General features: G+C 33.0%; 1 protein-coding gene and 1 long non-coding RNA gene across 8 annotated transcripts in view; one reads left to right on the top strand and one right to left on the bottom strand.

Annotated features, from left to right (window-relative positions):
* Positions 1-13,423, top strand: part of LOC132368210 (uncharacterized) — a 28,608-nt gene that overhangs the window by 9,041 nt on the left and 6,144 nt on the right. For 2 of the 7 annotated variants that reach the window (XR_009503973.1, XR_009503970.1), the window contains exons 3-5: positions 6,332-6,489; positions 7,500-7,554; positions 9,543-9,847. This is a non-coding gene — a long non-coding RNA (uncharacterized LOC132368210). Of the gene's footprint in view, positions 1-6,304; positions 6,490-7,499; positions 7,555-9,401; positions 9,490-9,542; positions 9,848-12,597; positions 12,689-13,423 lie in introns of those variants that run through there. The other 5 variants (XR_009503975.1, XR_009503974.1, XR_009503971.1 and 2 more) reach the window with 5 other exon arrangements.
* SLC35A3 (solute carrier family 35 member A3) overlaps positions 283-13,423 on the bottom strand; it is a 46,683-nt gene continuing 33,542 nt past the window's right edge. Inside the window, 4 exon segments of the mRNA XM_059926880.1 lie at positions 283-4,190; positions 4,594-4,686; positions 10,159-10,292; positions 11,877-11,995. Coding sequence (XP_059782863.1) covers positions 4,596-4,686; positions 10,159-10,292; positions 11,877-11,995 — 344 coding nt within the window. The 3' untranslated portion in view covers positions 283-4,190; positions 4,594-4,595.

Genomic DNA, 13,423 nt, shown 5'->3' with positions numbered 1-13,423 from the left:
CAGTAAGAAAGACAATTATGATTACTAATGCTGGTCACTATCTGACTGTGTTGAATGGCAGTGGTATCTATAAGATTTAGATTATGAGGCGTATTTGCATAGCACAGGATTCAAGGATTTTGATACACTTTGAACGAAAGTATTCCAATAAAAAAAATATTTAAAGATTTTCAGTTAGTGCTTCTCATGAGAAGATACCAAAGAAGAGTATACGTTTTAATGCTGATATTCTTACTTTAGTAACATTTTAAAACAGCATTTTGTACAAGGTTACTTCAGTAATAAAGGTGGAAATAAAATCCTTTATATTGCTTATCATTTGATCTCTATGCATTGGATAGTCACAATACAAGCAATTATATTCAAATTATGAAGAAAATTGGGGATTTCCTGGCAGTCCAGTGGTTAGGACTCCGCGCTTCCACTGCAGGGGGCACGGGCTTGATCCCCGGTCGGGGAACTAAAATCCCGCAAGCCGTGCAGCGTGGCCAAAAAAAATATATGAAAAAAAAATATACCAATTACTGTAATTTCTTAACTTTGAGGCTAGCAAAGAGATAATTTATTTAAAGCAAAAAATTTTTAGACTGTTATCATCATACAGGTAGAGAAATTCCAATGAGTTTAAATAAAATCCAGCCTTTCGTGCTAGGGCATAGGCTAGTAAAAAGGAAGATCACACACATGATAAAGGTAACTAGAGAGGTAGGGAAAGGCTCAGTGAGTCATTTTTGATATATAGAGAGGAGACTAATTCATGGTTAAGTCAAGCACAGGTGAATAGGGAAACAGGAAATATAGGAAAAAATTTACATAGTTATGAAAATAATCTATTTCCATAAATCTACTGAATAGATAATAACTGGATAGCAAAAAATGACAAAGAGAAATTTATCAATTAAAAAGCCATTTAACAAAAGACCAATTTACAGATTCCTTTGAATTATGTCCGTAAAAAATTTAAATATACAAATCACAGCCCCAAACCCAAAAGAATCTTCCTAAACAAAGGAAATACACATACAGACAAATTCAGAATCCAAATCATTAAAAAAATTGTTTAAAAATCACAGTAAATTATATCTTATAATAAGAAATAAAAAACCAAAATGACAGTTATATACAATTGTTAAAGTTTCAAAATTTCAATGATGGAGCAATAGTACCATAATTTATTTAAATAAGTTCTGTTCACTAATACTTGTATAATATACCTATTTTAATATTCTGTTAGATAATGGATTTAAATAGCAAATGTTGAAACAACGAAAAAATGGAATTATAGTTATTCTTAAAACATCCTAATTTTGCCTATGTGTCCAAAATTGTGAATTACAGTATTGTCCTCCAGAAAAGTCAGGTATTTGGTAAAGCAAGGCACATAGGACCAGATTTTGATAAAGGTGCTTTTTCTTTGGTCCTATAATTACTTTAAATATGCTACATATCTGGGAGATCCTTAAGATGACTTTCAATATAGCATAAATAACTTTTATAAACTTTTTCTTATGTAGAGCATACATTCACATGTAATTAAATATTATAACAACGAAAGTGTAAATAAAATGAGTGATGCTAAACCCTGTTTTTAAAAACAAAACAAAACTCAGGTGAGTGACTATACAATGACATGTTAAAAGTCTAATAATTTGATATGTAGGAAAAGTGTATCAATTCTTAAGAACAGTTTGTATTACACAAAGTCTACTGAGCACAAAGTCAATTAGTTTCCACTCAGATTCTGTCTCCTTAGAATCTAGTTTAAATATCAAACCACCTTTCCTTCTATGAAATTGTGACATTCAATATAAATTGATGTAAACATTTAAGTTTTTCATCTCTAAACTACATTTTCCACCATAAAAGTAGTCTACAATGTCTCTAAAAATCACTTATTATAGAATTGATAATATTACTGTGTTGATACATCTACATGTTGCATTTCAAAATTTTCTTCCAAAATACCATATTCTTAAGTTTTATAGAACTATCAATTGGCACTCTTCTCCCATGAGTTAGCACATTTTTATAATGAACAAAGTAGTAACATGTAAACTCTAAAAAGTATAAGAATTTAAATAATCAAGGAGTCATCATTATAAAAGATTGATACAATAAGGCTTCTGGAGGTCATCAAAACACAGCACACACAGAAGAAAACAGCATTATCTGTATATATGACATGATCTAGGATACAGGTCCACCTTCTCAAACATGATTATTTCTTTATGAATCATAAACTACACAACCAAATCTCTAATAACATTTTCAAACCTACTAGAAAAGCAAAATATAAATTATGCCTGTCTAATAAAAGTTTACTTTGAAAATAGACTATTTTGCCCTTTCTCAGAACTCTTGATTACATTTTATAAACTTTGGTGGGAATCTTGAAAATTGTGTTATTTTGGATACCTGAAAATATATTACTATTGTAACTAACATGTCTGATGTCCAATAATTTGCTGTATCATTTTTTGAAGTGTTAAAATTGAGAGACTAAACCTGAATTAACAATTAATTATGAATGCACACCGAATTAACACATAAGTACCCAACCAGTACTTCAGTGTGAGCTGAACATAAATCTTTATATTTAGTCTAGAATTCTGTGCATTATAGGATTTAGATTTCCCTTAGCAGTAAGTAATAAGATGTAAGCCTGAATGTTGTTACAGGCTAAAAACACCATTCTCAAATTGTGGTAAAGTTATTAAATAAATACTCTAAAAGGTGGTCACTGAAAGTCGTAAGTCAGAGTTCCAGAAAGTTTGCTTGGTGCCAACTTGGAATCACCAGCAAATTAATTTAAAATACTTTGTAATTTTAAGCATTTTTTAAAACTCTGTATGGAATATATTAGGCTTTTGTCCTGTAGAGGCTAGGTTTGCCTCAGCAAAGTAACACAGCCAGTCCTAATTAGCCAAGAGTAGCCAACAGTTTGTAACACAGTATTTTCAGCCAAATTTTGTTTAACAAAATCCATGAGAATTATATAAAAATATTTATTGTTTACAGATTTATACTATTAGAACAGGAGACTTTTAAAAATATATAATGTATGAAAGAAAAAAAATAAATTACTTCCTATACATAATAGGTAATTCTGTCTCTAGTCAATAATTAAATTAAACCCATATTCCAATTTTAGAAAGTATTTGTGCCCACCAGTTCATTTGATCATTTCTGCTATATTTTCTCTCCCTGAACCAATTAATTAAATAACTCATGTAATTTTCAATCTCAACTCCAGTGCTAATCAAATGGAAAGGAAACCACTATTGTAAAGCAAAGCTGTGGCTCCTTCCTGGCAGCTTTTGTAGGGCCACAGAAAGGGAATTCAGAATTCGGCTGCCTCTCCCAGACATGCATCAGAGAATTCCTGGAAGTGGTGGGTTTATGTGAGGCCTAGAAAGTTCCTCTGAGCAGCCTTGAATTTATACTTATAGTGCCATTTAAAATAATGTAATATCATGGCAATCTGGAATGTCTCCAAGAAAAGTCATTTTGGTCTCAATTTATTGATATCTGTACTACTATTTTTTTGGTTGTTTTGTCAACAGTTGTAGATTAAAAGAAGTTTTTACAGATCAATGAGTAAAATATTCATCTAAAAATGCTCTAGTTATATACAGTATATGCTTTGATAGTTCATAATTCTCCAAATGGAGACATTAGACAATAATTATTATTTTAAATTATTATATGAGTATTTAAATTACATTTTAAAACTTTAATGGAAATTAACACACACAGAAATTTATTTTAAAGTAATATTAAGGATTTATCTGATTTACAGAAAAATACAATTAAGAGATTAAGGACAAAACTCCATTAGTATAAAACTGGCTACTATCTAGCACAGGAACAACTGGATTGCTTGCTTCCAGCAGTTCTGAAGCACTAAAAGATCTTAAAATGTAGATGGAGAAATAGATGTGTATATTTCTTTACATTAAATTTAAATATGAATTTTATTGTCTGACAAATCAGACCCAGAATGTTACTTTATCAATTTTTATGCAGTTGAACATTTGCAACATATAGCAATCCTTTGTTTAGTAATCTTCTGTATAAATATAAAAATCTGAGATACATGAAAATGTTTTTCAAATCATCCTTCTATTTCTTCACAGCTTTATAGGTAATTATAATTTTCAAACTTTGAATATCCATGTTATTTGATACATCTGTACAGAAAGAGTAAGATAAAAAACATTTAATAAGATTAAATATATCTAATTTGCAAAACTGATGTCTGACATTTGTTGTGTGCTCTTGCAAAGAATGCATAGGATATTTCTGCAGCAATCAAAAACATAAAATCTTTTTAAACTCAGATTTCAAGTTTCCTCCAATAATTACTCTAATCCCTGGAAATACTTTCAAGTTTTGATTTCTAGATGCAATAGGCATTTTGTTACATATACATATATTTTATCCTTAAACTTTTATATTTTCAAACCATTTGAACATTATGATCAGATTCAGCATGATGATTTTTTTCTTAGAATCTGTAGAAGTCCTCTGTGCAGGATTAATGTTGAGATTCCTAGTGCACCAATGTGAAAAACCAGATAAAGATAGTATTACCACTATGCTTTAGTGGGATTTCCTGCAGGTTTAGGATCATAACCATATAGGAAAGTAGCTGTTATTACAAGGATGGCTCCAAGGAAAAAGACACTAAATAGATGAAGAAAAAATGAAAAAGAGAAAATCAGATTAAAAACAAAACAAGTTATATTTCTTTACTATAAAAACAAATATAATTTGGGACAAAATGTTCCAGTAACATGGCTAACAAATACTGAGTACTTACTATATTCCATATATTTAGCTAAGTGTTTTACATGCATTATCTCATTTAGTTCTCACAACAACCCTATGAAGAAGGACTAGCATTGTCCTCATTTGTTTATATATGAGGAAACAGGTTTAGAGAATTTAAATAATTTGCTTAAAGTCCCACAGCTTGAAGTGGGAGATGGAATTCAAACTCAGGTATGTTTAACTCTAGAGCGAAGCCTGCACTTTCATCCACTGTGCTATATACTGTAGTCTCCCAAAGCTAAGATGTATAAAATGCTGTATTTCATCTTTTTTCAAAACCATTTTTTAAAATCGAAGTATAGTTAATTTACAATATTGTGTTAGTTTCAGATATACAGCAAAGTTATTCAGTTACACATATATGTATATATAGTACTTCATTGTAATGTGCCTTTTGCCTATAATACATTGAATAATAAGAGATCTCAATTTTTTTAATTTGAATATACAAAGGGAAAATTGCATTCTTTTCAAACCACAGTAAAGTTCAGTTTAAAATACAAGGTAGTAATAAGCAAAACTCGGGATTTTTATAGGATGCTTTACAAAAGGAAATAAGACTGAATGCAGGAAGACTTGGTTTCTTCCATATATATAATATAGCTTACTATAAACAGGAAATGAATTTAAACTGGTACTGGAACTCAAACTGAATGTAAACTGGAATATCAGTCTTAACTTTTAACATGTATATTCTTCAAAGTGCTGTTACAGGGGCATGAATTGGTTGTGCTTTTAAAGTTTTTATTAACAGTTTGAAGTCATTCCCCTGCCTCAGAAAAACAAAATTGTTCTATAAGGGAAAAAGATCACTAATCCTTATTATGAGTTAAAGGGCCCTTCATAATATGGTCCTTCCAACCTTATCTCCCACACTCCACCCCACCCCACCTATAATTCAGCCACTCCATTTAGTGAACACAACATGCCTTTCAGGGCAGTATCCTTGTAGATGCTATTCCTCTGCCTGCAGTGTCCCTCCCAAGAAAACTGCTTATTCATAGCAACTCAGGTCTTAAGTCTCCAAGACTAACTCCCCTAAGCAGAGTTACTCTATGGTAACACTTTATCACACTGTAGTAAATAATGTGTCATTTACATGCTGCTCCCCTGCTCAACCATGTGTTCCTCATTCATCATTATATTCCTAGTACCTAGCATATATAGGGAGCTTAATCATTATCTGTTACGATAAATCTAGTGTTGATGCAGATGTGTAACTTTTCAAAAGCCTTGAATACATGTATACATATAAGATTAAGAGAACATAAAACTTCCTATAATGTAAATATCCTGAATAAAATTACTACCACAGGAATATTTGGTAACTATTTAGGCTGCATAAGCTTCTGACTGAGCACTTTCTTTGTCAATCATTATGAGCTTCTCTTAACTTTCCAGAAATCTGGAATTACATAGAATCACATGCTCAGTTGGAAAGTTGTCTGATCCAACTTTCTACCCACCGTAGGAACCCACTGTATGATATCTCTAACAGGATCTACTAGACCAGGGGTCCCCAATCCTGGCCTGTTAGGAACCAGGCCGCACAGCAGGAGGTGAGCGGCAGGCAAGTGAGCGAAGCTTCATCTGTATTTACAGCCGCTCCCCATCGCTTGCATTACTGCCTGAGCTCTGTCTCTTGTCAGCATTATGGTGAGTTGTATAATTATTTCATTATATATTACAATGTAATAATAATAGAAATAAAGTGCACAATAAATGTGTTTGAATCATCCCGAAACCATCCCTCCTCCCAAGGCTGTGGAAAAACTGTCTTCCATAAAACTGGTCCCTGGTGCCAAAAAAGGTTGGGGACCGCTGTACTAGACTATCTGCTGTCAGGAAACCCCTGCTTCCCAAGCCAGCTATTTTTTAGGTGGTTCTGAGAGAAAAAATTTTGTTAAGGAAAAAGCTATCAGAATCTGATATTTCAAGGATTTGAGCCCCCTCTTTCTAATGGAATTGTGTATATACTTCCATTGCTGCATTGATCGTAGTTATAATTTATTCTCATGCCTGTCTCTCCAGTCACTCGGACCTCCTTGAAGATAGAAAATCATATCTTATTCAGGCATTCCTGTTTTTCCAGGATCTAGTACACTGACAGGCAGACATATAGTGGACACAATAAATTTTTGATAAAAGAATAAGCAAGCCTAAATACAAGGATGGTAATACCAATAAGCAAAATAATGAGCACAAAAAAAAAACAGGAAAGGGAATACTGGTGATATGTCACTAGAGATGTCTAGCAGTCAGTTGAAAATAGGGATCTAGAGTTATCTTCATAGAGAGGACAGATAAGACATGGCAGTGGATGAGATAGATAAGAGAGTGAGTGAAGACTGACAGTTACCAAAGGAACAATCAGAAAGGCAGGTACAGGGGTCAGGGGTACTACTTCTGAGAAACCAAAAAACTGTTTCAGGAGGTGAAATGGGGATAACAAAGGAAAATATATTATTACATTCACAATACAGATCATTGCATTTATTGGATAATAGAAGTTCTCCAAAAAAGTAAGAATACGTAAAGATGGAGGGCTTAGCTATCTATTTTAGGAAAAATAACCTGTCTTCTCCATCTGACTTGGTGTCCTATGCATAGTCTCAAAACATTCATTCATTCAATAATAACAGTATCATTGTCTTTTCTCTTTTTAGCTTCATCCCTACATACCTTACATGCTCCCTCAGAAACATGGATATACAAACGCAGGTATGTAGCTTACTGAAAAACTCCTACTCTTTGTCCCTCTGCTGGTTTACTTGATCATTTACTGGTTTTATTCCCCGCATGATTTGAAGATTTAAAGTTAACACTTTGGCCTTATTTGAGGTTTTATTTTTTTTGAAAAAGGTATGCCTTTTTAAGTTACCCTAAAAATCTACAAGTTCCAAACATTCTCAAATAATATTAAAGCATGTAATTTCCCCATTTAATACGTAGGGAATAAAGCATCACTAAGACATAGGTGCTAATTATTACGGTTGTCTCAATGTAAGTAATTAATTCCCATACCAAGTTAAAAACAAATAGTTTTAAATTCATGCCTCAGAAAAATTACAGATTTCAACATGCATGTCCCAGACCTATTGTCCAAGTTGCTAGAGAAGAACCAAACCATAAATGTTCAATATAGAAATAGAATGAGCATATTACATTTTTCTACTACCAAATTCCACCCACAATCCTATCTCACTAACTCTCACTAACACAAATTAATTTTACTAACTGTATTAAAATTTTAAGGTCTTGAACATTCATTCAACAAACATACTGAGTATCTATTATGTGCCAAGCTCCAGCCTTGCTTACTTATTATCAGATGGTGTAAGTCTTCTGAAGACAGGAGGAAAGAATGTTGGAAGAGGGGGTGCTTTTTTTTAGAGAGATCTCTTGATAAAGAGATATTTGAGCCAAGATCTGAGGACATGAGGGAGTATGCCATGTGAATATGTAGGGGATGCATTTTCCAAGAAAAATAGGGCAAGTCAAAGCCCATAGCAAAGAAGTTACAATAGCAAAAAAAAAAATTTAAAAATTTAAAAAAGGTAAACAAGAGGAAAGTAATATCAGGTAAGGATAGAAAGGTAGCTAAAAGCCAAAGCAAATAGGCCGTTGATGGTGACAACTTTTGAGTGACATGGGAAGCAATTAGAGGGTTTCTGAGTATGATCTGATTTACACTGAAAAGAATCATTCTGGTTACTGAATGGAGAAAATTCAGGGACACAGGTGAAGAGAAGAAGCAAGGAGACAAGTCAGGAGACTCCTTCCTTAATCTAGATGATAAATGAGGGTGACTTGGATCGTGGTGGTAGCAGTAGAGGTTGTGAGAAATGGTCAGCTTCTGGAGATATTAAAAAGGAAGAGTTGACAGGATTTGTTTCTGGATTAGAATGACATGTGAGAGAAGAGTAAAGAGAAGCTGATGACCTTACTTCACTAAGAAAATAAAAAATTTCCATACATTTTAACTTCCTCTTATAAATCTATCTATATCCATATCTATGGACTCTGCCTTCTCTGAGGTTACTGTGGATATACTGTGTTCCTGTCTAAGTCAAAAAGGATTTTGGCCTAAGCAACTGAAAGAATGAAGGTGCTGCCACTTACTAAACTGGAAACCCTGACAGAGATGGGGAATGAGTTAGACATTGAAAAAAATGTCAAATAGACAATTAGATATAAAAGCCTGGAATTCAAATTTAAATTTGAGAGTTATTAGCCTATAGATGGTATTTAAAGCCATGAGAATAGAGATCACCAAGGGAGTGAGTGCAGATATAAGAAGTCCAAGGACAGATGAAGAGAGTACTCTGAAGTTTAGAGAATGAGAAGATAAGGAGGGGAGTGAAGTTAGAGGAAACCATGAATGGTATCCTGGAATCCATTAAAATATAATCTCATTACTCTGGGATTACAAATTAGTAATTGTAAAAAAAATAGAACTTTATTACACTTTATTCTTCCTCACTCTGTCTTCTCTCTTGGCATCCATGACACTACACGATCCTGGGTCTCCTGCCTCACCCATCATTCCTTTTGCAATTCTTTTTCAGACTATTCTTCTCCCTGCCACCACCTAATTGAATTTTCTCATGAGCCACCTTCTCTATATAAACAAACTAACCTCTTCAAGAATGTCACCTACTCTCTTGGCTTTAGCTATATAAATTCTTCATTTAAAAATGTAATTATAGGGCTTCCCTGGTGGCGCAGTGGTTGAGAATCTGCCTGCCAATGCAGGGGACACGGGTTCGAGCCCTGGTCTGGGAGGATCCCACATGCCGCGGGGCAACTGGGCCCGTGAGCCACAATTGCTGAGCCTGCGCGTCTGGAGCCTGTGCTGCGCAACAAAAGAGGCCGCGATAGTGAGACGCCCGCGCACCGCGATGAAGAGTGGCCCCCGCTTGCCGCGGCTAGAGAAGGCCCTCGCACAGAAACGAAGACCCAACACAGCCAATAATAAATAAATAAATAAATAAAAATTTTTTTAAAAATGTAATTATATGACTTATTTTATGACTTTTATGACTTATTAACTTTTAAAAATATGACTTTTAACTTTGGGGGAAAAAACCTATTCAGATCCATTGGGAAAATTCTAGCCAGCCAAACTGTATAAATTGCTTTCCAGTGTTAGATTTTCTTTCATGAATTTAGTTTGAAACCTTTTTAAAAAGATAGTTAAATGAATCTTACTATATTTCTTCGAAAGTTGTGATAGAACAAAATTTTTCAGATTAGATCTTATGAAGGACTCTTATTTTTCTATATACTTTTGGAAATTTAAAGAAATAGAAAAGAATACACTACCTGGTTGGTATGAAATCTTGTAGCCAAAAATAAGATATCAGTGTTGATAATATTATGGACAGAGAGGTTGCAAATCCTTTTAAAATGTTATCTGCATACTTAATAACAGCAGCTATTACAAGGCCTCCCAGTGCCTGCAGAAGTTTTAAAAGATTATTTTAAAAATTAAATATATATAAAACTGCTTTTCAAAACAATCTCAATGAAGCTTTAGGCTTTGTCCTATAATCTAATCCCATTAAAGTAAGTGATTTTTATTAAACATCTCATAACAAATGGACTTCTAGGTTTTGTTCAATAGCCCCCTTATTTCAAAAGGTATCTGATAAAATAACTACCAGCATAATCTGCAGTTTGTTACAATGGAGTTTGACCCTCATAACATCTATCCTCATCCAATTTAGTAATTAAACATCACTTGTTCAGACAAATGTGGGAAAATTGGACACACTGATTAGTGAAATATTTTTACTTTTGATTAAAAATAAACTGTAACTTGAAAGTTATTTTACTAGCCTTTTAATAGCCAACTTCGATTTCTTCCTCTAGTTTCTTCCCATTCTAATCTACCTTTCATTGCTGTCAGATTACTCTTCCTAAAGCACTTTAATCATTCTCTTTGAGAGTGAAGAACTTTCTACCAAATCCCTCTCAAATTCCAAATTGTGGCTACTTAAATAACAAAGTTTTACCATATCTCATAGTTTTGTTTTCTACCAAACCCTACATATCAGCTCCCAAGTCTGGGTTACCCACTTTCACTGCACGTCTTCAAATGGTAGAAGCTTTATGAGAGAAAGTCACAAATTATGCCAAGTGAGCTCACTACAAATTGATGTTTGAGTCCTGGTATTTCTTAGCAGTGTTCTCATTCCTCTATTTACTCCCTCATACCAACTGTACCAAACCTTTTAAATTTTTCTCAAGTCTTTAGCCCCCTCTTAAGGAAAGAGAGCTTCCCTCCTTGATAGGATAAAAGCCATCTACATAAACTCTCCTGACTTACCCTATCTCTACCTCAAATTTTCTCTGAATTTTCACTTACCCTTGTCTCCTTTTCTCCTATATTAAAAATAGAAGTATCCTTCCTGCTTTCAAAACACAACTATCCTTTGCCACCTTCACCCATCCTCCCTGAGGGACCTTGTTTCTTACAGCTTCAAATACCTCTAGAGAAAGGCTTTGTGAAGACAGAGACTTCTATCTTCATTTTTGTATCCTCCAGAGTACTCAGTAAGTATTTTTTGAAGATGAAATTACTCAACCCTTGAATAATTTCAAGTTATAAGCCGAGGTAATTTAATAGGAATACTCCAATATGTAACCAAAATATAAACTATAAACTGTTACAGATTTAAATATCTAGATCTGCTTCTGGAGCCTGAAATAGCTGACCACAGACTTCCTGTAAAATGATCAGAACAGTAGAAAAATTACAAGTTATATTTGTCCTCAGCTTTCAACTCTTTTATTCTTAAACTTGCATTTTTGTTATGTTAAATTTAAATACCATAAAGTTCATCCATGATTCATTTTCAAATAAGTTTTCATTACGGCATTTAGATCAGTTCTGTTTTAACTTCCCTGAATAAACTAGAGATAATGAGAGTACTGATAGGAGGGACCCTTTTTCCTCATATCAGTGTATCATAGCTACCTTGATTCTCTATATTAAAATAAAATTTATTAGCATAAATGTAAGTCTTTAAATGCTTTACCTGAAGAACAACAACTATCCAGGTCAGCCGGTTATACCCCTGAAAAAATCCATTCTTTGATACCAGTTCTCCATCATAAACATATACACCCATTAATCCAAATATACTCCCAAAGAAACCTAAAAAAAAAGTAAAGTCTATGTCATACATCATTTAGTTTGTCTGGAGAGATATTTTTCCATTAACATTCCAAATAATTTTAAACTTAACTTTTCCTTTTTGATAAAATTAGACTACTTTAAAATTTTTTTACTTGTATAATTATATAAACTTAAGAAAAGTATACTTAGTACTATATTATGACTGTAATAAAAAGACATGGAAATATAAAAAAGAACAGAGATTACCAACTTTGGAGGACTGAAAAAATATAATGTATACATTCCAGAACTAAATGGCTGTCCCATTCAAATATTTGTAAAATGCTCACTTTTGGTGTATTTCACTGTATCTTATATCTTCCTATTTACTAGATCTAGATTTTCATATATTCACATTCATACATGCAGATATAATAGCTCAGGTATGTGGTCCAGCATTTTCCTTTATTTAGAAATTTTGGATGTACAATAATTAATAAACAAAAAATTAGAGCTAAGAAACCATCAGCCATAGGCAACATCAGAATGTTGTTATTGAAGTCTCACTGTTAGGGAAAGTCAGCTCAGTGAGAGCCTGATATGTGTCTTATTCACTGCTGAATCCCTTACTTCTACCACAGAGCTTATCACATGACTACTGGATCTAAGATTTCCTGGAGCAATCCTAAACTATGAATAAAGAAATGGATACTACAGGGGTCATCTCTTTGGGGCAGTCTGTGGTAAGATATGCAAAGATTGCAGGGTAAAGCAATTTTTTATAAAGCCACAACTAATCAAAGTATTCCACAGTGAAAAAGAACTAAAAGGGATGTGAAATGTTCTTTCTTTTTATTTATGCCAACTCTATCATTTTAATATGTCTAATTTAGAACATGAAAATAATACTGGCATAATACAAAATCACAAAAATAAACACTTCCAAGGGTATTATTCATTTCTTTTTTAATTATAAAAATAACACTTGATAATTACAAAAAATGTATAGAGTACAGAAGAGTACACACATGTCAGTATGTACAGATCTACTGCATTCTTTCTATCAGTTGTATAATATTCCATCGTACAGACAATAATAGTACGAAATACACATATAACGCCACATGCAACGAAATGTACTAAGTGCTTTATGTATGTTAACTCATAACAACCCTATGAGGTAGACACTTCTAGCTCATTTTACAGATAAAGAAACTGAAGCAAAGAGAGGTTAAATAAACTTGCCCAAATTCATGTTGCTGGTTAGTGATGGATTCAAAATTTTAATCCAGGCAGAGTGGTTTTGAAGTCTATGATCTTAACCACTACACCATTTAATTGTATTGATAATTTATTTAACCAGTATTCTAAATGTTTTCTATTTTTTACAATTGTAACCAATGCTGAAATGAATAAACTTGGACATTTATCTTTGTGCTCTAGTATAAATATTTATATCTGTAGGAT

Source organism: Balaenoptera ricei, chromosome 1 (assembly GCF_028023285.1).
Source record: "Balaenoptera ricei isolate mBalRic1 chromosome 1, mBalRic1.hap2, whole genome shotgun sequence".
NCBI classification, from domain to species: domain Eukaryota; kingdom Metazoa; phylum Chordata; class Mammalia; order Artiodactyla; family Balaenopteridae; genus Balaenoptera; species Balaenoptera ricei.
The sequence above is the reverse complement of the archived record's forward strand: the minus strand, read 5'-3'. Positions and strand labels throughout refer to the sequence as shown.